At 38.0% G+C, this 27,085-nt stretch overlaps 1 protein-coding gene across 1 annotated transcript in view; it reads left to right on the top strand.

Annotated features, from left to right (window-relative positions):
- LOC139450419 (sterol-4-alpha-carboxylate 3-dehydrogenase, decarboxylating-like) overlaps positions 1 to 19,032 on the top strand; it is a 54,200-nt gene extending 35,168 nt beyond the window's left edge. Inside the window, exons 5-7 of the mRNA XM_071232111.1 lie at positions 15,604 to 15,740; positions 16,618 to 16,720; positions 18,596 to 19,032. Of these exons, the coding sequence (XP_071088212.1) occupies positions 15,604 to 15,740; positions 16,618 to 16,720; positions 18,596 to 18,937 (582 nt within the window). The 3' untranslated portion in view covers positions 18,938 to 19,032. The remainder of the gene's footprint in view (positions 1 to 15,603; positions 15,741 to 16,617; positions 16,721 to 18,595) is intronic.
- Positions 19,033 to 27,085: the final 8,053 nt, after the last annotated feature.

The following is a 27,085-nucleotide window of genomic DNA, read 5'->3' as shown; positions in this document are numbered from 1 at the left end:
ACGTTGATACTACTTTTTTTCGTTTATCCGACATACTCATTAATCCGACATAATCATATGCAACCATCGATGTTGGATTAACGGGACTTGCCTGTATGTTATTATATTAGATATGAAAGATGTTACCACACTTTTGAGAATTTGAGACTATCATTATAACTGACTCCCTGATCACTGTTTATGTCAATCCCTGTAGAAATGGTTACATAAAATATTGAAAAAGTTAGAATTGGTTGAAGAAAGCAAAATGTAGGGATAAAAAATGGAATTATATCTGCACAGGAATAGTGAATACCTTTACAGCTACACATGTGTAATTCTGCATGTTCATGTGACCGGTTATGTTTTAATCCCAGACACAGGTGTTGTATAAATATTATTATTCATTCACAGAACAAAAATAATCAAGTCTGTCCATAAGGCTCATTTGGCTTCTTTCTGTAGCATGTTCAAGAAGCTGATATTTTGTTTCATAAATAAATTGCAAGAGATACTATGATATTTGATTAGCTGATGAAGCACTTTTGTTTGCCTTTTTATTTCATAAACCGAAAAAAAATATTGTTTGCTGATTGACTTATTATAGTATGGACAGGTCTTGTGTTGCATTTTTGCGCTGAACGATGGCACTGATTTGTTGTTATCTACAGTTTTGTGTGTGTGTTAATGAATAAATAATCAGTCTGTGAAGTTATTATTGTTGAAATATATATTCATAAGAATAAGAAAAAACAGTGTGCCACATTTATGAATGTCGAAGTCAATTCTTAAATAAACTGGCTCACTATTACATCCATTGATGCAAATATTTTTGACAGATTTTCTTCCATGAGGGTTGGTTGGGTAGCCTGGTTGTTAAAGCATTCGTTGGTAGGTTGGTATTCGAAGGCCCCGGCCTGATTACCCTCATGGGTACAATGTGTGAATCCCTTCAGGTGTCAATCATCATCATACGGATGGAATATTGCTAAAAATGGTGTAAAACCATACTCACTCACCTACTCTCAAATGAGACATATCAAAAAAGAGAAAATAAACTCACTACATCTACACCAATATATTTTTCTAGAGAGGGATTGATAACAAAAATATATAAATAATGGAGTTAATTTGCGGTTTATTTTCTCAAAAACAATTTGATCCAAGAAACTTTTGAATTAATGATATAAACATGTTTTAATTAAACATATTCTCCTTCAAACAGAGTTATTGTTTATACCTTAAAGAAATCTAGGGTAAGCATTGTGAACATGAACGTGACTTGGTCTGACCGACATGGCCTGAGGAGCTAAAAATATGGTCCTGATAATTAGAAAAATAGTCCTTAAAAGCTGTTTATTCTGATCAGAAGGTGATATACTGATGCCATTTCTAATATGTAACACTTACAGGAGTCACACAGAACAAATATACTATTTGTCTACAACATGAAACCACTTTGTAGCAGTTGATATTCAACATGGTTGACATTTTTTGCGTAGTGGGAGAGATCGATTATTAAGAAGGTAAGTGTTAAACTATATATACTGCATTCTTATTCATGTCTTCTCTTAGTGGCAGATCATGTATCACATTTGGTGTCATTAGATGTTTCTATACAATTATTCATTTAGATGATTATGAAATATTGCATGAATTTAATATGACTTGTTTTCAAAGATGTAAAATTGGTTGTAGTAGATTAGCTGTAAAAGAAACAGTATGCTTGGTCAGTGTTCCCGTTTACCGGTAATTACCAGTTTTTACCGGTAAAATTAGGCTTGGACTGGTAATTCATGTGCCTGCCTGTCCCTGTGGACCGTCAAATAAAGTACCTTATCAGACTCTTTTGTTGAATATTGGTGATATTTATATAAGCATATTTTTCGAACTAAGTCAGCTTGTGTGTTACCATCAGGGTTTCCCCTTGTCTATTTCTAGGTGAAATATCCATTTGTAACAACTTCATCTCGAAATATTTAAAAAAAAGAAATTTGTGACTGAAGTTTGTGTGAATGACATATAGATCTAAGTAAGTTACTTCAGAGATGACATCTTTACACTGAACATGAAGTTGAAAGAATTAAAACCAAATAATTTCCATATGTTTTTTTATATTTGTTGAAAGTTTGGACAAGCAGCCATTAGAGGGGACTGGTAATTTTTAGTGTTGCCAGTCCACAAGGACTGGCAGTTTCAAAAGCCAGCGGGAACACTGTTGGAAGAAGGGTATGCTTCAGAGGCCTGAGCTGCAAATGACATCATACATACATAGAAGCAACCATGCACAGTGTTTCAAGATATCTGAGAGTTAAGTTGTTAAAGGCAATGTAGACACAATTTATGGATAACAACTTCTTTAATTAATGTAAAGGTGATGTTTGGGTATAGATCCTTATACCGTTGTCAAGGAAGACTGAATGAAGTGTTCTCTGTACCATGTTCATCATTCTTATAAACAGAGCAGCCAAAGATAAAAATGAAATTATATTGATATACGAAAATAGAAATCATATCAATGCAAAAACAGAAATTCTGTGAATAGCAACTCACAATAGATATGTGTACCCTACTCACACACGAGTCCCATAGAGGGACAGGTCAGCCAAAATTGCTAAGGCAGAAGGCGACCTCTTAAACACTTAATGCAACAACAACAGCATCATTCAGTCTTGCTTGACAACAGTATAAGGATCTATACCGAAACAGCGCCTTTACAGTAATTAAAGAAGTTGTTATCCATAAATTGTGTCTACTTTGTTATCCATCAACTTCTAAGTAATGCCTATAAAACATTTCAGTTAAGTTGTAGTGAGACTGTGATATCAATGAAGACAGGGTTGATGTTGGATTTCAACCTCTTTATTCTTTCACTGCAACATCCATGGGAATTTCGGGTTAGTAGGTTATGCTGGTCTCAAACGAGGGTTTGGTTCATTTCCGTGCTATTTCTTGAAAACCGTTCAACGTATCCCAACAAAACTTGGGATATGCATTGCTAATCCTCTTCACTGGTGCCTTTTGATATATTTTTTTTTTTCTCAATTTAATCTTGTTACGTTTCCATGGAAATAATTTAGACTTAATCTCAAACAGATCTAGGCTTCGTTTCCCAACCATAACGCTCACACTAATGAATATTTTTGCATGAAACTACAGTAAACTACGTTTATAGCAAACATGCTTATCTGCAATTTTTGCCTCTACCAGCAGGTCATATTCGTAATTTATGCCTCTACCAGCAGGTCATATCTGCAATTTATACTTCTACAAGCAGGTCATATCTGCAATTTATGCCACTACCATCAGGTCATATCTGCAATTTATGCCTCTACCAGCAGGTCATATCTGTGATTCATGCCTCTACCAGCAGGTCATATTCTTAATTTATGCCTCTACCAGCAGGTCATATTCGTAATTTATGCCTCTACCAGCAGGTCATATCTGCAATTTATGCCTCTACCAGCAGGTCATATCTGCAATTTATGCCTCTACCAGCAGGTCATATTAATTTATACCTCTACCAGCAGGTCATACCCGTAATTTATGCCTCTACCAGCAGGTCATGTCTGCAATTTATACTTCTACCAGCAGGTCATATCCACAATTTATGCCTCTACCAGCAGGTCATATCCGCAATTTATGCCTCTACCAGAAGGTCATATTCTTAATTTATGCCTCTACCAGCAGGTCATATCTGCAATTTATGCCTCTACCAGCAGGTCATATCCGTAATTTATGCCTCTACAAGCAGGTCATATCTGCACTTGTATCCCAACTATGTTTACCACATATAACGTACAACACCCCTTTGTGACTGTTAGTTGAACTATTTATGTTAAGTAGTTATATGTATCTTTTAATGAACTGTTTTCATCATATCGTTTTCTGGCCCTTGACAAAAACATCAATTCATCTTTATTTAAAAGGGGCCCATTTATGTGACTTTGAATCTTTCCCAGTCCTTTCCCAATTAGACTTGTCCATGGTAAGTGGGTTAGGTAACTGTCCATGGTAAGTGGGTTAGGTAACTGTCCATGGCATGAGTGTGTATATATATAAATTTGAACAGCAGAACAAACAAACGTAAAGTGAATTGTACTAATACAATCATGATGAAAGAAGTCAGAAATGTTTTTGTGTTTGAGGTGAACTTGAAAATGTTAATCAGAGTCCATCAAATTTCAATCAGCACTATAAAACTGTCACTGAGTCTCATTAGAGCCAAATGAAATTTCCAATCACATATCACAGTCAGCGGAATCAGTCCATAAGAATTACAGCTGGACCCAGGTAAGATAGTGTAGACATGGTAGTTCTGTATGGCAATGAAGCCCTGTGGGGATACTGACTGGAATAGGTACAACTATCCACTAAACTAGAGTAGGTCTTCGGCAACCCATGCTTGACGTAAGAGGCGACTATGCTTGTTGAAAGAGGCGACTAACAGGATCGGGTGGTCAGGCTCGCTGACATGGTTGATGCATGTCATCAATCCCAATTGCATTGATCGATGCTCCTGTTGTCAATCACTGGATTGTCTGGTCCAGACTTGATTATTTACAGACTACCTTCATATAGCCGGAATATTGCTGAATCCAGCGTTAAACAACAAACAAGCAAAAAATGTTCTGTAAAGTATCTAATAGTTCTAATAGTATCCAATTATTGAGTATTAAATTTTTTGTACTAAATAACTAGCTATATGTATCTGAATAAATAAAGGTGAGCTTCCTTACCTGTGGTACTCTGGATTTAATTAATGTTTTCTGCTTATAGATAAATGACCTTTTAAATACCCTGATAACAACTTATTAAAAATAACTGGGTCGTCTCTGTGATTAATGTTTAGCATACTAATGTTAGATTATATATACATAATAATTTATCTCCACAATACAGTTGTAAATAGTTGATTAATGCTTGACATAAGGATACTTATATATCTTACAAGGCTCACCCACTGAATAAGTCTAACTGTTGAATCGAAGTTGAAGGGACTTTGAATACTTAGAGTTATCTTAGGTTTGACACAACCGAAAAATAATTTGGCATACATCTACCGATTGCCATGATGAATGAACCAATTGAAACATATGTGAAAAACAAATGAAAAAATGAAATATATGACCAACATCTTTTTTATTATTCTTCATTATTGGCATTAGTGGCGTAGTAATTGAATCAATTAACGTACAAAATATGTATTATTAAAAGTATCAAATACATACACGTTAAAAACGTGACAGCTCACATATTTAAATTCCGCATTGTGAGCTTATATAAAACATAAAACAAGATTAAACAAAATAGGAATCATATCTGAGTAAACTCAGTCAATAATGTCTAACAAATAATAGTCTCAATCAATTTTGCTGTTTATTTACTTTCTTCGACCCGTGAAGATTCCAGGATATAATAGGTCTTCAGCAACCCATGCTTGCCGTAAAAGGCGACTGTGCTTGTTGTAAAAGGCGACTAACGGGATCGGGTGGTCAGGCTCGCTGACTTGGTTGATGTATGTCATCGATCCAAATTGAGTGGATCGATGTTCATGATGTCTATCACTGGATTGTCTGGTCCAGACTCGATTATTCACAGACCGCCGTCATATACCGTATTCGACGTAATAAGCGCCCCGCTCTAATAAGCACCCACGGCGATATTTGATAATATATTGGCTTGTGAACAATACCAATTATGTATTTGCACCCCTTCCGATTTATCAATGTACATACAACACTGTACAAAACACTCGTGTGTTATATGCACCCTTAATTAAAATTCTGAAAAAATGTATATTTCGTATATAAACATTTCAGGCTGTCAGCATAAACCACGAAATTTATCTTTTTTACTCTGTCATTTTCACCAAAATAATATTCTAATAAGAGCCCACTATTTTTAATTTTGACAGCGCCCTGGGCGCTTATTACATTGAATACGGTAGCTGGAATATTGCTGAGTGCGGCATTAAACAACAAACCAACCAACCAACCAACCAAAAATTTACTTTCTTCAGATGTAGGAACATCAGATCCAGTTATCCTCTCGGTGAAACCAGGCCCTTAGCTAGATTGCTCAGTCACATTGCTAGCTGCACTGATTCATTTCGGTATCATGGGGCACGGGTAGCCCAGTCATCTAAGGTGCCGCGATTCGCTGTGCAGAGTTCCGTCCCTTGGGCACGCCAGAAACCTATGATTGTGGGTTCAAATCCCGGTTCGCCCCGATTATGGTTCTAGGTTCATCAGCACCATACCCGTGCTAGTGCGTTTCACCGTAGCGGTAAACGTCCGAGACATGCCTCACTTCAGGCTTTCCTCCCACATAAAGCTGACACACCGCGATATAACTGGAATACTGTTCAAAACAGCATTAAACCCATCTCACTCGCTCACTCATTTCGGTATCTTTCCATCATTTTATGACACTAATGAAACAAAAAGAATATCAACACAAATTCTAATCTGTGACACATTCCACTATTTGTAAACACAAGGTACACATGTGACAAGCATATGATTCCATTCACTTCTGCACGTGGTGTTGTTCAAATGACCTGGTAATCCCTGATAGACACATCAATTAAACATTTCTTTGAAGTTAGGTGCCCCCGAGTGTAACCAGCAAGACAATCGGCCCATGACACATTGAACTGGATGCAGTTATTAAGCCATGTTAATTACACCATGTGTCCAGTGAGTCGTGCCGAGATCGTTTTATCAGAGTAAGTTTGTGCTGGAAGTACATGTTTGGGACTAGAAAATAACTTTCGAGACAACCGTAACTTTGACATATACGATTCGACACTTCAGAGGTTTAATAATGATGAATAAAGAAAGAATTCACAGGGACCAATTTTTGACATCGAGACAGCCGTAAGTTCGACACAACGATGTTTGACTGTATAATTATGGGCAGATTTCCTTGTACCACAGCCACACTAAAGTATTATTTCCTTATCATTGAATTCTTGGTCTTTGGTCAACATCAAGAATGAAAATGTTGTCAGGGTCCAACTGAGGTTAATTTATGTAATATGTTGTGAAAAGTTTTAACAAAACGTCTTCCAAATTTTTTACAAACTTTTTAAAGGGAGACTAGGTGTGCATCAACTGGCAGTTCCAGCAAACTTTATTGATGCCATTAAAAACCTGCTGTTTGTGTAAACTGACATTGTTTTATGTATACTACTCAAAAGAAGTTAAAGAAATGACATGACAGATTAACTATAGTAATATGGAAGAATCAAGTGTTCTTTAACTTTAAAGTTATATCATTGGGTAAGTTTTATCCAAATCACCAGTAGATTCCAAGAAAACGTGTGTACTGCTGATTGCTCTTTTTGGCTTAGTTTACAAGAAAATACACACAGTAATCTTAATATCTGCATGTAAATAGAGGTTATCACGCGAGTGTGTTTGGGGATGGTAAATATCCTGCATTAGGAATAAACATGGTATTTAGCGAGCATTGGCGAGCTAAATACATAGTGATTATTCCTAATACAGGATATTTACCATCCCTAAACACACAAGCGTGATAACCTCTTTATCATATAATGTCATTCTTCAATTCTGTTCTTGAAAATCGCACCCCCTCACTCACAAACATTACCTAAACATTGCGTTTTCCTGGAATGCGCGCATTAATATTTATTACGTCACAAGGTAAGTGATGTGTCAGTCGGACATTGACAGTAGCCAATATAGTTCCAAGTGAAATCTGTTTCTTATACATTGGGGAAGAAACATATACTCAAAACAACAATTGTTTTTACTTGCCTTTCACGGCAATCCATCAGTCTGTCCGCTAGAGTAACTGCCCTTTGTCAAAGGGAAGCTACTCTAACCCTAGTCTATGAGACGTCACGACCACGTTCAGCCTGTTCTGTCAAAACGTTAAGAAGTTCAGTCAGATGTACACACAGTGCAAAACGAAACAAGGTAACAATTCATACATATTTCGCCTAAATCCAACTATTTTTATTTGTGGAAAAGGTTTCAAGCCGCAGAGGTCTACAAGCACAGATATGTCTACTGATCCCGCTTGACTAGGCCTAGTGCCCTCGCAAAATTGTTTCGAAATTTATATCTCCAAAGTTGCCAAAACTTATAAAATGCCTTAGTTACGTCGCAGATAGACACTGATTTTCAGTAGATAAGACTCAAATATCTCAAGTCTCAAATTTGTACTGACCAAGTTTCTTATCACCCGTTCATTTCCTGAATTCACTACAGGGGTATGGTGTAATCTTTTTCTGTGCATAATACTCAAAAAATCTATTTTCCCAAATACTGATTCTCCTAGAAGGGGATGCCCTTTATACTTGGGTGCCCACTATACTCAAGAAAATACAGTAGTATATCTATCTTGCAGTTAATGATTCCCAGGTACCGGTACTTATTTGCATACAGTGTCTCAGTTTGACACAGGTCAGTAATTATATGGGCACCAGATTGCATAGCATAAGTACCCCTTTAAGTAGAACAGGATATTATCTTCTTTCTTTTTTAAAAGTTAGTTAAAACTCGTCTGTAAAACAAGAAAAAAATACATTGGCACCAGATTCTGGTATGTAAGCAACCCTTAGGTGTGACAGGATATTATTGTCCTGCTTTAGCAAAATTGAGTTGAAACTCTTCCATAAAAACAAGAAATAAAATTGGTATGGACTGAATACGTTCTTTATTACTTGAAATCTGAAAGGAAATCAGTCTGTTGACCAACTGGTGACAAATGAGTACAATATGTTCAGAATACAAAATACCAACATGAAGTTTTAAGTACTAAATATCAAATACATATCTTAATGCATGGGCATGAGGAAGTATATTGGATTTGGTATTTGTGGGGATTATGGCATGATGGCGAACCAGAGTGACGGTTTAGCATGTGTGCCCATACATCATGGTGATTTGACATGGGGAGTAGTTCATGGGCCTGTGTTATCAGGCCGTGGGCTGGAGCTGCACTGACACACCTGCCTCAATGAAGTATGCGCAGAAAATCTATTAGGATAATACTTGAAAAAATTGTGCAAATAGAATTTCTGTGGACATGTCACTTAGGTACTTAAGTCTTAATGGAAACATTTATGGGATTACACACATATTTATAGATATTACAGAAGCAGAGAACAGTTCATATTGTGAATTGCTTGAGTACTAATCAGTATCTGCCAAGAACCATACCTTTGTTTGTTTGTTGTTTTATGCCACACTCAGCAATATTCCAGCTATATGACGGCGATTTGAAAATAATCGAGTCTGGACCAGACATCATGAGCATCGATCCACACAATTGGGACACGATGACAAGCATCAACCAAGTCAGTGAGCCTGACCACTCAATCCTGTTAGTCGCCTTTTACGGCAAGCAGGGGTTGCTGAAGACCTATTCTACCCCGGATCCCCGGTAACTATCAGACAGTAGTCTGTCAATGAAATCAATCATTTAATGGTTTTATTTTATAGGTAAATCTCGATAATGACATTAACAACTCGTTATGGTCCCACTAAAACTTGCAACTATATTTTGAACAAGAAAGGATTTTATCCTTAGCACATGTTGAGTAGTATGTAAGGCGGCCATTGAAGGTTTTGTTTGTAAAGAATTGAAGACAGTTGACATGGATTATTTAAAGACATTGGAATGAAGGGATCATTATTAGGCTTGAGGACAGTTATGTTTCATTCTTGTGTAAATATAATGGTTTTTCCAATTCATCAACTAAAATTCTGATACAAAATACTGAAATCAGCTGGACTGAAATGTATTTACAGGATGAATAGATGAAAGATTAAATAAACAATACGTTTCTCAAGCTTCTACTATTGGTAAAGCAATGAATATTTTTTTATCTTCAAGATGAAGTAATTTGAGGTTAAATGGTCCATACCTTCTCCTTCTTGTATAGACTTTACTTAATATGCTAAAATACAGGAGGCCAAATAGTATTAGAAATTGACAGGGTTGAGGTTAATTAATGTTATAAATGTTATAAAATTAAAACAAAACAGTTTGGATAATGCATTTTATGTCATGAAAGTTCAGATTTGTGTGAAAAAATGTACATGCTACTCCGTATGATATAAACCAGGGTAGAGGTCAAACTATTTGGGCTCCTTTAAACAAACTAAGTCTGAATATTGTGATCCAGTGCCCACTTGGCCGTCCACCTCACAGGCCTGTCCGCCACTTGGCATTGTGGTGTACACATAAGAGGCCTATCTATCATTAATGTATTTGCTACCTCAGAAGAGGTGGTTGTTCAGCACGCTCCATCACATGTGTTTTGTGTACACAATAGCCACCCCTTGAAGTGAAGTATTTGCCCTATGATGGTGGTAAGAGGCGACCAAATTGATTGGGTGGTCAGATTCGGTTGAGAGCGTGTCATCATGATTTGCTCTGGGTTAGAATTTGTCCTGGGCAGCCCATGCCGGTGGTAAGAGGCGACCAAATGGATTGGGTGGTCAGGTTCGGTTAAGAGCGAGTCATCATGATTTGCTCTGGGTTAGAATTTGTCCTGGGCAGCCCATGCCGGTGGTAAGAGGCGACCAAATGAATTGGATGGTCAGATTTGGTTGAGCGCGAGTCATCATGATTTGCTCTGGGTTAGAATTTGTCCCGGGCAGCCTATGCTGGTGGTAAGAGGCGACCAAATGGATTGGATGGTCAGATTTGGTTGAGAGCGTGTCATCATGATTTGCTGTGGGTTAGAATTTGTCCCCAGCAGCCTATGCTGGTGGTAAGAGGCGACCAAATGGATTGGGTGGTCAGATTCGGTTGAGAGCGAGTCATCATTATTTGCTCTGGGTTAGAATTTGTCCTGGGCAGCCTATGCTGGTGGTAAGAGGCGACCAAATGAATTGGATGGTCAGATTCGGTTGAGAGCGAGTCATCATATCCCGACAGCATGGATCATTGTTCACATTATGAATCACTGGATTGTCTGGTCCAGACTATTTATTTACAGACGGCAGTCGTATGGCTGGAATATTCCTGAGTGTGGCGTTAAACAACAAACAAATCTATTGTTGGGGTGAAATACATGTCAACAGCCATTACATATACATGTTTGCACAGTCTGGCCTTAAAGCTGCAATAGAAAAAACTTTCGGCTTGTTCAGCCAGTTCCTTAAACAGGAACCTGAACTCACCCACCCCAGTTCTGCACCAAATGGCACCTGCTTGAAAATATCTGTGGTCACATTCAGCATAAGTCATCATGTTAAAAACGACAGCACTGAATATTGAAAATCATGGTCAGTTTTAAGTACTGGATGATATACATTTTAGAAGCATTTAAATCTTACAGAATATTATATCACTTTTCAAATGTGAAATCATTGCACACTAACACTTTTCTTGCAAATACCCTAACAGGTTTCTTGTTAACATATTCTGTGATTGTTGTGAAAATAAGGAACATAAGAAAAAATAATGCATAAAAAATAATGTCTGGGATTAGACATTGTTCATGTATATACGGGCTGACTTAAGATGACGACTGGAGTAGTCCTTTGTTCTATAGGTAGGCTTATTTTACCCTTATTTCTTATTTCAGTAGTCATGGGAGTGAACGCATGATCTCACAGTTACCTTGCAGTGTGACATCACTTTTCAGCTGTGACATCATCTCACAGTAACATGAAAAGGTGACATCACTTTTCGACTGTGACATCTTCTCACAGTAACATGAAAAGGTGACATCACTTTTCAACTGTGACGTCACTTTTCAACTGTGACATCATCTTACAGTAGCATGAAAAGGTGACATCACTTTTCAACTGTGACATCACTTTTCAACTGTGACATCATCTCACAGTAACATGAAAAGGTGACATCACTTTTCAACTGTGACATCATCTCACAGTAACATGAAAATGTGATATCAGTTTTCAACTGTGACATCACTGTTCAACTGTGACATCATGTCACAGTAACATGACAATGTGACCTCATTTTACGACCCAGGTTCGAATCCCGACATGGGTAAAATGTGTGAAGCCCATTTCTGGTGTCCCCCGTCGTGCTTTTGCTGGAATATTACTAAAAGCGGCTTAAAAAAGTACTCTCACTCTCACTCACTCACTCACCGTAACATTACCATGTGACATCACTTTTTGACTGTGACATCATCTCACAATAACAGATGTTGTCTGCAAACTACAAATCTGTTTGATGGGGTTGATAGCGTTTTCACGTTTAAAAGACAAGCTCCACATGTGGAATAGCTCCTTATCAATCATGTTACTCATAAGTGGTAGTTGTACTTTGTGGCTTGTATACACGCAGCATTCATCACATCTGAAGGGCAACATGAAAATACCATCTTGTTATCAGGTATTTAAGTATCTTCTTACTTTCTATTTATCGTCAAAGAAATCGTAGTGGGTCACCAGGTGAGGTGAGGGCCTTACAGGGCACTATCGGAACCCCCACACTTTAAGGTAGCAATCAAGCCTCCGTTACACAAATGTGGACTGGAATGTGTGAAAAAACAGGGGCCTGTGTGGCGTTGTACAAAGCGATCGTAGAGCTAAGGTGATCGTAACTCCCATACTTTAACATATACTTACGACAGTCATAGTGCTAGGGTTGTTTTGTACAACGGCACCCTGATCCACAGGTGTCATCCCGATCATTTCAGAACAAGAAAATAGTGGTTGACTGATCAGCGCTGTATGTTCAAGCACATTCGATGGAGGTCAACAATCTCAAAACAGAGCAGTTCACTATTTATCCTCGAGGGGTGTGAAGATGAAAAAAGTGTTTGCAACTGTTTTATTCATGACAAGTCAGTAGTTTAAAAGCAGAGATTTCATGATTACAACATGAAGTGATAAAACCCCTGGCAATGTATCACCTTGTAGCTGATTCACATCTGTGCGGGTTAGAAGAGGTCTTCAGCAACCCATGATTATCATAGAGGCAAGTAACAGGATGAGGAGGTCAGGCTTGCTGACATGGTTGATGCATGTCATAGATCCTAATTGCGTGGTTTGATATCAATCACTGCATTGTCTGGTCCAGACTCAAATATTTACAGACTGCCGTCACATACATGGAATATTGCTGAGTGCAGCGTTAAACAACAATCTATGTCACACCTGTGCCTGTTAATTTGAGCCATCTGCACTTCGCTGCTTGACTGTTCTATCTTTACCTTGGTTATCAAGTCATAAATGTTGGGATGGCACGGTGTCAGGGAGTTCATTTTGTGGTGCCACCCTTTAGTTCCTTTTCGCCATATCTCTCTCATAGAGATTTTCATTCTTCTTGTTAAAGGTGTATTTAAAACCTCAACGAACAACCTGGAACAACCTGGATGAAATGGTGTTCGTATAGTCAAATGAAACTGTTGGTTGTTCCTGAAACTCAAAATATTGTGGAACATTTGGGGAAACTGGAATGTAAGTTCTGGATGGAATGAGAAAGCTGCTTTCTGACTGGCTAATGACGAGTTCTTAGTGGTCATTTCATATGTCAAAGTCATAGAAAGGTCGTTCTGACTTTACCTGTAATAGGTGTTCTCTGGTCTTTGTTTTAACTAAGCTCTTGCATTAATGAAATCGCCTGTCCAGCTACACTGATTCCACGGATTGGGAAGGCATTTTCTGACCGATCAGATCAACTTCATTCTTGGTATTCCACAGATCAGGGAGCTTGGTGCCAAGGTGATTGTTACTTCAACATAGGCTTACGACCATCGTTACACCAAGATCTTTTTGTGGAACAGGTCCCTGGTCACTGTACAATGTTCACTCAATTAAAGTTGGTTTTGCAAGATATGTTGCCGGTGTGTGCTGGAAGGGAATTCCACTGTGATATGTGTTGGTCATGTGATTGCATTAGGTCTACCAGTCTTTTAGTATTGCTTGATGACTATCTTTTGTAACAATCTATCATATAGATGTTTTCCAGTGCAAAAGGAAATATGCTTTTAGCAATATTGCTGTAATATCTCGGTGGGGGACACCAGAAATGGGCTCACACATTGTACCCATGTAGGGAATCAAACACGGGTGACGAGCAAATACTTTAACCACACGGCTACCCCACCACCCCCACACATGGTCAGAGAGAAATGTAGTAATAGAGCTTCATGGTGCACTGCACTAAGATGATGACCTTCCAGACAAACGATATTCTAGGGGTATACCTGGAATAATTGAGCTGTTGACAATACACGTCTAAAAGTTTGCCTAAATGAACACAGTTGTCAGAAGATTAACTTTTTGATATTAGGATATTTGATATTAATATGAGGGAGGGTGCAGGAAAACTGCATGCTACAAACCACAGCCTCTTCTGTGGTAAAAAGTAACTAAAATGAGTAAGTTGGTATGTAAGTTTGGTATATTGTGAGTATTACATTTATATCCAGGCATGTAGGCTTAATGTAGGAGGGAAGCCCAAAGTGATGCACCAAGCACATGTAAAGTGCTGACAAAACCTAGAAACATAATCGTGGTGAACTGGGATTCGAACCCACAATCATAAGTTTCTGGCGTACCCAAGGGACACAGTTATTTGTGGTGACTTAGACGACTGGGACACTCGTGGCCCCAGAAACTAAAGTGGTGGCAATAGCCAAGGATGCTGATTTAGTTATCTCAATTATGTGACCCGAGGTTCCAGCTTAAGAGGGTTTTTTTCCAAATCCTCCCTTTCATACTATGCCAGTCGTTAAATGGTGGGGAAGACCAAGAATGGGCTCCTCACCCATGCCAATGTAGGGAATCAAACTCATGTATTATCATGACAACTTTCCCTGTGTTTATGTGTAATGCTCCAGGAGTCAAATGGTCAGAAAGGGTCAGAATAGGGTCCCAGCATCAGATGCTTGTTACTTAGAACCACCAACGCTGTCCTTGGGGAGATGAGGTGATGGATGATGGTCTGTCATCGTACCCCAGTGGCCTGGATTGTTGTTCATGCTTCATGGTTTGCCTGGTTCAGACTTAAGGAAGAGAATTTATGGATGTCAACTTCTTTATAATGATGAACACAAGATGCAGTTTCCTCATAATAATGTAGTTGACATCAATATATTCACTTATGTGTATCACTCCTAAATGCCATTCAAAGACTTGGTTTAGACTTGAATATTTGTTGACTGTTGTCTGTATGTTGCAATATGTTCTACCCCCCTGGTTAATGGTATGATATAGTACTAAGTTGCAATATGTTCTACACCTCTAGTTAATGGTATGATAGAGTACTAAGTTGCAATATGTTCTACACCCCTCATTAATGGTATGGTAGAGTACTAAGTTGCAATATGTTCTACACCTCTAGTTAATGATATGATAGAGTACAATGTTGCAATATGTTCTACAAGTCTAGTTAATGGTATGATAGAGTACTATGTTGCAATATGTTCTACAGCCCGCATTAATGGTATGATAGAGTACAATGTTGCAATATGTTCTACGAATCTAGTTAATGGTAAGATAGAGTACTATGTTGCAATATGTTCTACACCCCTCATTAATGGTATGATAGAGTACTATGTTGCAGTATGACCTACTCATTACTGGTACCATACAGGACTAAGTTGTAATATGTTCTACCGCCCTCTTTAATGGTATAATCATTTGTTCCTTCCAGGAAGTTCTCCAGGCCAATGGTGCTGACCTCTACACAGTCGCTATCCGACCTCATGGGATATTCGGCCCCCGTGATCTTCAACTAGTGCCTACAACAGTTGACATGGCGAGGAGGGGGAAGTCAAAGTTCATCATCGGGTAGGTTTCTCAACAAGATGACATACTAGTCATATATAAGGCTGTTTAAAATCTACTAAAATTTGCACTAAAATAGTGGATATGCTGTAAAACAAAAATGTTAGCATATAATTGGGAAACAATTGTCAGCCAAAAATTGACAAAGTTAATTCAACTTTTGTATTAACGTGGTTAGATTAGCAGACTTGACTTTTTCCTTTAAATCACCATTCATTCTCAACACACTAGGCAACAACAACAACAAACATACAGATTGAAGACAAGATTTAGATTTTAGTACAAAGTGGTAAAAATGATTTCTGACTACACATATGTAAAATTGTATTGATTTAAGTTGGAGCCATGCTCCATGGAGTGTGCCAGTTTTCAGGTTGGGACACTGTAATTTGTTCTTTGTGTTAAAAAACACCTCCATGGTCTAGTGGATAGAGTGTCTGTGCAGAGAGTAGAAGGTACTTTTTGTTACCCTGCCTCACAGGCCCTTGTCATATTTAGTGTAATTAGCGTAATAATCAACTTCTAGATCAAAATAAAAAATATTTGAGAGGCAGAAAAACAAAGTTTGAGAATTTGGATAAAAATTGCTGGGACTGCCTGTGACTTGAACCAGGGCACTGTCGACTGAGAGTCTTCAACAACCCATGCTTGACATAAAAGGCAACTTGCAGGATCAGGGGGTCAGACTCGTTGACTTGGTTGATGCATGTCATCGTATCCCAATTGCCAAGATTGATGCTGATGATGTCATTAAATTGTCTGGTCCAGACTCGATTGTTAAAAAACAAACAAACAAACTTTGGCTAGGAAAATGAGCTAAGTCCTTTACACATATAAACATGTGCCGAAAAGTTTTTGGTATGTTTTTGTTTTATTGCAGGGATGGCAAGAATGTTGTTGACTTCACCTACGTAGGAAACGTGGTTCACGGCCACATTCTGGCAGCAGAGAGTCTGAAGGAAGGGTCTGCAGTGTGTGGGAAGGTACTCAGTCATCCCTTTGTTTAAACTGGTGGCACATGGACTTGTGCACAGCGCACGGGTTACAAATCAGGTGAAGTTAAGCAACGCCAGTTGCGGAGAGTCCTTGGATGGGTGACCACGTGACTCCTGAGAGTTTCTAGGGCTTTGGTCCTTCCTCACACTGAAGCACATGTAACACGTGTGGCGTCTCCTCGGGCATGTGTCTTTGTTTGAATATGGGCCTCTGTTCACCCAGCAATGAATGGGTACACGGTAGGATGAGAGGGCAATGTGGTTGTTAACCTTCTAGCACCTAACAGGCAGCATCGGTTGTATACTCCCCAGGGTGCTGAGAATGGTTCTTGAGTGCACATTGATTCAGTTACCTGGGTCATAATAGCGCTTTGAGTCTGCCCCTGTATGGTGTGAAAATATGCTCAATATAAATAGCCTATGATAATGATGATGATGATGATGATGACGATGTCATGCTTTTGTTGTTGCAGTTGATTCAGAGCCAGGAATTCTGAACATGCATTTTAAGAAGTAAAATTGACAGGAACAATAGGAACAAAATTGTAGACAAAGTATATCAACCATAACATGGATTAATTCAGTGAAATTTGTTGATTCATCAACTAGAATAAACAAGCCCCGAATATTCGAGTGATTTCTCCATTACAGATTCCCGCAATAATCCAAATATTGCTATTAAGTGTAGATTAAGCGGGATTAAGCGTAATATGCGCTCTCAAAACACCAGACGCCTTTTCCTCCTTGGAGTGCTGGACATTTATGAACATTTAAACATGAAGTCATGTTCATAGATTAATATCTTCAAAAGTTATATATGTTAAAAAAAAAGGCAGAATTGTGTTTTTAGATTAGGGAAAGCCACATCGCCTAAGTTGCAGCCTTCTTGCTGGCTGAAACACATATTATGGGGGCTGTCAATTGTGGCACGATAGGGAAATTATTGCAAAACAAGTACAAACCAGCAAAAAACATAGTGAAAATTTGCGTTTAATCCTTGATTGGTTGCTTTGAAAACTATATTTTCAGTAAGTTTATACCCCTCAAACATTGTCTGGAAGATGAGGTTTCCGTACTGACTGAGTCTTTGAATGGCATTTAGAAGTGCATCTTCCCAAGGCAAAGGTATTAACTGACTACAAAAGTCCAGTTTCCACCCTTGCCGAAATACGTTGGAATTTTGGCGCTCAATCGTACCGCCACCAGTGGCCATTGCGAGTTATGTCACTTTTATGTCCCTCCTGCTGACCAATCAGATTTCACCTTTCACATCACTTGCATTTGCTTTAAACGACATGGTGGCGCCCAGTCAAGGCGATCTATTTGATAATCAAGATCTATATTGTAATAAAACAGGTCTTACCTTGCAAAGTGCATCAAATCATTTGAGCACCTTTTTTGAAAGCATGAAAAGATTTGGAAAATATCTGTCCGCCCAGTTGACAGTACATATGGTTTGCAAATCCAGCAGTCAATCGAAAACGGCACTTTGAAATCCATGTTGTTTACAAATGTGATGTCTAGTTCATTGCATGATTTTGATTGGACTATGCATAGACTCGTTAGTCCAGGCAAAATGTAACTCCAGAAATCCAGTCTAGTTTGGCAAGGGTGGAAACTGGACTTTTAAAGTGAGTTAACCTCTTGCCTTGGGAAGAAGTTAGAAGTGATACACATAAGATAAAGAAAGTATGGGTGTCAACTTGTTTATTATAGGAGCACAAAGTGTGGGAGTAGATGCTTACTCCTGCATCAGGTGATGATACAGTCTGTCTCTAACTGGGTCCAGATAGACCAGGTTTCTCTGTGTAACTATGTATGGCTGTACTTCATATACAGTAAGATCTTTCTTTGTTTTTTCAGGCGTACCATATAACAAATGATGAGCCTATCTTCTTCTGGACCTTCTTGACGAGGATTCTGACGGGACTGGGTTACGATGCTCCGAAGTACAACATCCCCTTCATGCTTGTGTACCTCATTGCTTTGGTGCTCCAGTTCTTCTGCCAACTCCTCAAGCCTGTCCTGGAGATCAAGCCCACCTTCACTCCGATGAGAGTGGCACTGGCAGGAACTCATCATTTCTACAGCTGTGATCGGGCCAAGACGGACATGGCGTACAAGCCAGTTGTCTCCCTTGATGAAGGGATCAAACTCACAGTTGATGGTTATCCTCATTTGAGAAAAAATGCTGGGAAGTCATGATAGTTTGTTAAATATATTTTACTTTGTTTTGTGGATTTTTTTTATCAACATGGCAAGAAACGAGAGGTAAAATAACAAATAGTCAAAATGTCAGGGTTGATCAAGAGATAAAAAAATTAATATTTCCATAAAAATATAAATATAATAAAATAGAACAATTTGTTTTGAAAAGCCTAATTACAATCAAACAGTGCATTATTAATCAAATAATTACATGCAAAATTTGTGGGTGAAATTCATAAAATAAAAACATAAATTGTTCTTTCTTAATTTTTAAATAATTTTTTTTATTATAAGACTAAGTATGGTAAGAAGGTACAATGTCACCTTTCAGTTGTCTCCCCAAACTGAGAACACATGACAGATTGAAGTGTAATTATTTTATAATAAAGTTAAACTGATTAAAACAACACAATTTTGAATCTTACATCAAATACATGTAACTATATAAATGTAGCAACAAATGAGAATAGAAAGAATTTTATTTTTGGTTCACCTGACTAAAAAAATCACATGCTTGCTCCAACCAATGATGAAACTAATCAATATGACCTCCACAGCAGCCATATTGAAATTTTTACTTATGGCCATTTCTCAGTGATATCTGTTTAAAATGTAATAAACCTTGGTACACAGGTAGTCACTAGTGAGCTCACATTTCACTTCCACAATACCGAAAGCAGGGACCTCTTTTGTTTTTCTTCTTCTATGGTCCCACCTAAAATGACACTTGAATCTGTTAAAGAGGTTGAAATGCAATTTTAATATGGCCACCATTAGACTGGTACATGTTAAGTTAGTAGCGGGGAAGATTTATGTTCTGTTTTTTTGCAATACAAGTAATTTAATTCGGCCCCAAACATCAGTAAATATTCCATAATATTCAACTAATGTTATGGTTTTGTAGAGTGTATTTCACTGATAACAGGACCAGTACTGGTATATGCTTAATTACTTAGTTTTATGTCATTCATTGAATGCAAATCTTAAAACACTGGCTTTTTTTTAAAATACCAATTTTTGACAAAATAATTATTTTTTCTCCCCCTTAGTTTGAAATCCTGTATAAATTCCTGCCGTATGAACAGGAGTTTGTCTATTGGTCTGTCCATAGATAGGAAAACATTTGTGTTGATAAGATTTGAATTTATTAATATGGAATATCACTTTATTAAGGTTATATTGTTGATATTATACAAAACATGAATTTTATAGGAGATTTGTATGTATACCTCAATTTATGTCTCAAATATACATGTGTATGTAATAAAGAAGTGTTTGTTCATACCTCAGTGTTCATATCCAGGTCGATGTACAAAGGGAGGTAACTCTTGTCAGTATATTAGGACTGGCTAAAAATATTGATAATCGGAATTATGGTCAACGGGAAGAAATATTAATGATTATCGATATGAAATTTGTGTCATTGATAATATCTTACGCAAACTATTCTGATGAAATAAAGTTTTAATTTACTGAAGCAGACTTTTTTTTTTACCATTACCGAAGACTGCAAGCAACTGATTTTGTTATATCTTTAATGTGTACAAAGTAATCCATGCAAAAATATGTAACTACTCACCAATGACGTAAAATATGTTGTTTTGTCTCTGAGCTTTTTTCATATTTGCTCAAAGTTACTTCTTGGATATTTATTGATAATTGATTGCTCTATAATTAACGATTATCGTTCTCTAAGATTTATATTGATAGCCAGCCCTACAGTATATTACAACGTTTGGCCTCTTTCCCATTCAAGTCAAGCAAAGACAGATTACACTTCATCCCACATGAAGACACTGAACCCATCAAGCTGTTCAAACTTGACATTTGTTCCTGACACTGATGACACCAACATATATTCATTGTGTTAGACACACATCAAGCAAATTGTGATTTGTCATTTAGTCATTTGAAGTCATTTGTTTTGTATTCTGAGGTTGTAGTATTATGTTTATTACCACTAGTTTGACTTGTAAAACAAACTAATAATATTTCCTTATCAGATGGTGTGTTTTCACATTGACGAAGTCCTCACAAATGGCATTAACAATGTTGTCTGACTCACATTGAAGAAGTTCATCCAAATCACCGAAAACAAACTAAAGTGATGATGTTTTATACAACAGTAAGTGAGTGCGGTTTTACTCCGCTTTTAGCAACATTCCAGCAATACCTTTTGGTTTGGTTTGGTTTGTTGTTTAACACCGCACTCCGCAATATTCCAGCTATATGACAGCGGTCTGTAAATGATCGAGTCTGGACCAGACAATCCAGTGATTAATATCATGAGCATCGATCCACGCAGTTGGGATCGATGACACGCATCAACTAAGTGAGCGAGCTTGACCACCCGATCCCGTTAGTCGCCTTTTACGACAAGCATAGTCACCTTTTACGGCAAGCATGGGTTGCTGAAGACCCATTCTACCCCGGATCTGTAAGCACCCTGCTTCCTGTTTCAATAAGCACCCCTAGGCCAACTTTTAGACTAATCTGTAAGTTCATAAATGCCCCCAGCTAAGACCGAAGATAGATAGCATTACCTTTTCTTACAGTAGAGGGCACAGGTGGCCCAGCCGTCAAAGGTGCCGCGATTCTCAGTGCAGAGTTGCATCCCTTGGGCATGACAGAAACCTATATGGTCTTGTTTCGAATCCTTGTTCACCCAGATTGTTTCTGGGTCTGCTCGTGGGTTTCACAAACGTGGTAAACGCCTAAGAGCTGCATCACTTCAGACTTTCTTTCCACAGTAAGCTGACATACCATGATATAACATGAATACTGTTCAGAGCCTACTCACCTTCAGTGTCTGTATAATGTAGCCATTGTCTCTGTGTATGGTAGTAACCTTCTTTAACTATCAATGATTATGTGACATTTTGTGGATGTATTTTGATTTTAATGATTGATCTTAGCTGAAATCAGCATACTCAAGTCTTTCACAATGAAACACCGTATTCGACTTAATAAGCGCCCAGGGCGCTCTCAAAATTAGAATATTATTTTGGTGGAAAAAAAAGGTGAGTTGAAAGATAAATTTCGGGGTTTATGCTGACAGACTGAAATGTTTATATACGACAGACATATATTTCCAGAATTTAATTGCCCATAATTAAGGGCGGATATAACGCACGAGTGCGTATTATACGCAAATAAATAAGTCTTGTGTACATTAATCAATTGGAAGGGGTGCTAATTGGGATTGTTCACTAGCCAATATATTAGCAAATATCGCCATGGGCGCTTATTAGAGCGGGGCGCTTATTACGTCGAATACGGTATTTAATATTTAAGCTATTGACAAAAGTCATGACGAAGTAATTACCTGTCTGTTACAATCACTGCCTCTTTACAAGAATAACAAAATGTAACCATTATAAACATCTATTCTATGATGGTGATTTGATGGGATGAGTATCCTATGTGTTGGATTTAACCAAGACAGAAAAACTGATGTGTTCCAGTGTATGGGTGCATGTACATGTAGGTGAGAAGACATAAAACTATATTCTCTAATTGTAGTTATGTTTGATTTTTCCTCAAGGAATCCTTATTAGATGCGTTTGGTTTTTATAGGAAACCAGTGACCATCAATGACCAAAAATGATGTCCCAATCAATTTCCTATTGACTTGAACCATACTTTCAGTTACTCTCATATTCAAGTAATACATGGGCACCAGTTGTGCTTCACACACACACACACACGTTGTTTTTATGAACATGAATCTGAATTTCTGCTTCCACTCACTTATCCCCCTGAACTAGAAACAAGAAAGGAACCAATGAAAAGGTCCGTTTCATTTAACAGACCTAGATAAGTGACACATTCTCCACAAGCCTATGACAAGTGGGATGACTTCAATTTTCCAATTGTCAATTCCCTTTATGTCTCACAATATTCCAGCAGCTTTAGCTTTCCATAATCATAAGAAATTAGCTGATAGCAGAATCCATTTCACGATAAAGACTATATCATGAGCATGTGTTTCATCGCTATCAAATGGTTATGATACCAGGTGTTCGTAAAAAGGGAAGCCTATCCTGCCTCACTGGTATCATTCATCACAAACACATGTGTATACTGTAAACAGGGATTTTTTGGCGACCGTTTTATTATTGCGAGTTTTGCGAACGAGACTCAATCGCAAAAATTGAAAACGCAAAAATAAGTATAAATAATACATACATACTTTATTCATTGCAACACGTCATCAAATGTTGAAATCATCAACCAGAACTACAAGTTACTCAATAAGTTAAAAACACAAATGAATGCAGAATGGTCACACAATACATTACAAATGACAGAGTAAACAGACCAGTTAGTGTCACTGTTACCTCACAGTAATTCTGCCTTCTTCCAACCTCGCTGGATTGCGTCGGTGTCCTTTGCAATTTTGTCCACACAGGACATGACACTGAGTTGAGTCAATTATCGTATTTGATAATTGGTCGCAATCTCTTCCGGTCAACTTTCCGGCCAACTCAGAAAAACTAGCTTCGGAGAGAAGCTGTCTATTGTTTTGTACGCGAGGGGTCATCTCAACACAGCAACTCGCAAAAATATCTCGTCGCAGTATTGTCTTTGGCGTGGTATTCGCAATATTTTAACGGCGCAGAAATAAAGCTGTTTACAGTATACATGCAGGGGTAAGTCAGTTGTTCACCTGAACAAACACGGGGACATATGGTACAAGTCAAAACAGGGAATTGCATCGGACATCGTTTTGGTCACTGATGTATCACATTTGTAAATGTCCTACACTTGTCTACCATAAAACTGTTTGAAAACTTACTAAGACCTTGAACATTGTAATACTGTTCAACGTTTAAGCAAAAGTCGTATCAAGCTCTTTGAAATCCTGGCAGAAAGAGCATGCTCGATTGAACATCGAGAGTTGTGAAATGTAGATACGGAAGTCTAGGGCTGTTCAACATGCCCTCTGCATTTAGGAAACCAAAACAACATGCCTTTGGTGCTCCATTTGTAAATAGAAATTATCAGTGCAAGAGAAGAACTAGTCTAGATTTTCCACCCAAACAGATTCCATTTGGCCTGAAGGGAAAAATAGCCCAATTTTTCATTTTCTGTCACGTAAACCTTTGGAGGCATTTTCTTTGTACCTGATCAATGCACCATGTGGCTGTGACGTTTATTGGTACGTGTTATTTATCAGGCTGTGTCACCGTGGACAACATGCTATTCATGTGCAAGGTGCAAACTGAGCGAGTTTGCTTTCCGCGTTCAGTAACTGTGTCTCGTGCATCAAAGACGGTCATTTCATTCTGATAGCTGAAATGACAGGGGTTCCCTTGAATATGTTCCTCGTATAGTTATATTCCGAAACGCAACTGCAGAAATAACACACTACAATACAATGGTGTCGTGGATAGAGCGTCTGCCCATAGAGATTAAAAGGTTGATCGAACGGTCCACACGCTGCATTATACGAGATGGTACTTCTTATTATCTCTCTCTCACACACACACACACACACACACACACACACTTGAACGCAACGTTAACCCTATTTTTACGTGTCATTGTTTTGTTTTTTTATCCAAAGTCCAGTGTTCTTATACACACGAGCAACGAATATGTTTCACTCTGTAAATATGCCATTTTTAAGTATATCTGTTTTTTATGATATCAATACAGAGAAATCAAAATGATTAAGTTTGATATTTATATTGTGTTATGTGGCAAAATATATTGATATTCTATTTCTGATGACTGTAAGAGGCAGCAAATTGATTGAGGCGCTCGTACAATATCTAGATGTGATAGTGACCTTGATCTAGTGTAATCATGTGTAGAGTCCAAACTCTGCTCCAACGCTTGACACCTTCGTACCCTCACGGTTTAAAGAGCTCCACTGTGGGGAGCCGATTTACAGACTTGATTATAGCAGTACCCATGCCGGGACCCGTGAAGATCCGGGGTAGAATAGGTCTTCAGCAACCCATGCTTGCCATGAAACGCGACTATGCTTGTCGTAAGAGGCGACTAACGGGATCGGGTTGGCTTGGTTGACTTGGTTGATCGTGTACCAATTGTGTGGATTGATGTTCATGATGTCAATTACTGGCTTGTCTTGCCCAGACTCGATTACTTTTCAGACAGCCGTCATATAGCTGTTCGAGACGCTTCGGCGTAGCAATTTCTTGAAGTCTGGCTATACTTGTAAACCTTTTACCACCTGACTAGCGACTTATCTGCTTACCCAGTTCGGGCGGAGTACCTATCAGAATACCTCCTGCTTCCAACACTATTTCCTGGATTCAGGAACCTCGTACCTCATTCAAGGCATTCAACTGTGACAAAATACTACACGCACTGAGGTAATAGGACCTGTTACTTATCGCCTCTCACTTATTTGACCATATGTATTCACTGTTGGGATTGTAAACCTTATAATGTGTGCTTAAATATATTGGGTTGGTTGTTCTTTGATCTTGTGCTGATAATTACTGTTTTCACAATTTACTTCTGTTCGTACCGATATCTGAGTTAACCTTCGCGTTTCACCTTGGGAATTAATGTATCAGTTGCCTGATATACAAAATGTTTAAGCCTTCATGAAACATGTATATAGTTATGAACCATGTAATACAACCGCAAATGAAATAACCCGTGAAGATCCGGGTGAGAATAGGTCTTCAGCAACCATTGCTTGCCGTAAAAGGCGACTCTGCTTGTCGTAAAAGGGGACTAACGGGATCGGGTGGTCAGGCTCTCTTACCTAGTTGATGCATGTCATCGTATCCCCATTGCGTAGATCTATGCTCGTGATGTCAATGACTGGATTGTCTGGTCCAGGCGCGATTATTTACTGACCGCCCTTATACAGCTGGAATATTACTGAGTGCGGCGTAAAACAACAAACAAAACACTTATGAAGCCAAACATACCTTCTGTTTTTTAACATCAAACTTTAAGTTTCTCTCTCGACGTTTACCACCAAGTATTTTCTTTCACCGTGTTTGTTACGTTCTCTTCGAGTTTGATATCAAAATGATCGTAAGTTTCCATATTTTCTAAGACAGTATATCTGTTTATATATTTAGGTTTATATATATTGCTGTACTGCTGATGGTCGACCAAAGTTTTCAGCACTATGTTGCAAAATCACATACATATACTTTACATATAATCATGATCATTTTCATGATTCAATTCATCAATATGGTTAAATCCGTTTCATATAATGCACGGTCATCTATACTGAGGATATATATTAATATATATTGGATGGAGTATATTGTTCCCTCTATAGTTGCATCTATTATAATATTATTTATCTTTTATTCATTATTTGCAGTTTAAAAGAATCAGTACATAATGTAGCTACACCTCTAGAATGACATGTGTACGGTGCTATTACAATAATCATGACATCTCTACTAAACTCTGTTCGCTGTATTATTCAGACCATATCATAAGCATACGTTCATCAATCGCTGTCAAATAGTGATGATACATGGTGGGCATTCGTTTTGCATTGTATTTTCTCATTATGGTGGTTTAACTTTGGTTTACCATAATCCGATTTATGTTTATTAATTGCACACTAGTTTCATATATCAACCTGTGATGATCGGTTATCTCGAACACCTGGAGTCATCATTGATTTTCAGTGATCCATTTAATAATTGTCACCACTATTTTGCCTTTTACGCCCAGTGGAATCTGTTTCGGCAGATAATCGAGACTGGTTATTCTCTGACGTTGAGGTTAATAGTGACAGGGTTTTTTAAATATGATGTAAATGCTCTTGTCACAATATGGCAGAAATACTGCTAACCGACGATCCAGTTGCACATGGCAAACGGCAGGATCCGACCACTGAGGCAGAACCCATTCAGTCTAACAACAATAGATGCTTAAATACATGTCTTGAAAGTCTCTGGACATGACATACCAGCAGTTGCAAAAGTGAATGTTGAAATTTGATGATTTTTACCGACTTCATGATTCTTCATTTCTTGCTATCTTGTAAAATATCTATTCACTACGCTTAATACGACCACTTTCGTTTTTCGTATTTTCTGATGCAAATAATTTATTTAATGTTTCACACTTTGTTTAAGACCAGGTGACGACCAAGTGGTTTTACTTAGGCAAAGGTCAAACGTGGCTAAT

The sequence above is a fragment of the Haliotis cracherodii genome, unplaced genomic scaffold (genome assembly GCF_022045235.1).
Source record: "Haliotis cracherodii isolate W230 unplaced genomic scaffold, xgHalCrac1.p SCAF_8, whole genome shotgun sequence".
In the NCBI taxonomy this organism is placed as follows: domain Eukaryota; kingdom Metazoa; phylum Mollusca; class Gastropoda; order Lepetellida; family Haliotidae; genus Haliotis; species Haliotis cracherodii.
Note: the sequence above shows the minus strand (reverse complement) of the source record. Positions and strands in the feature narration are given on the sequence as shown.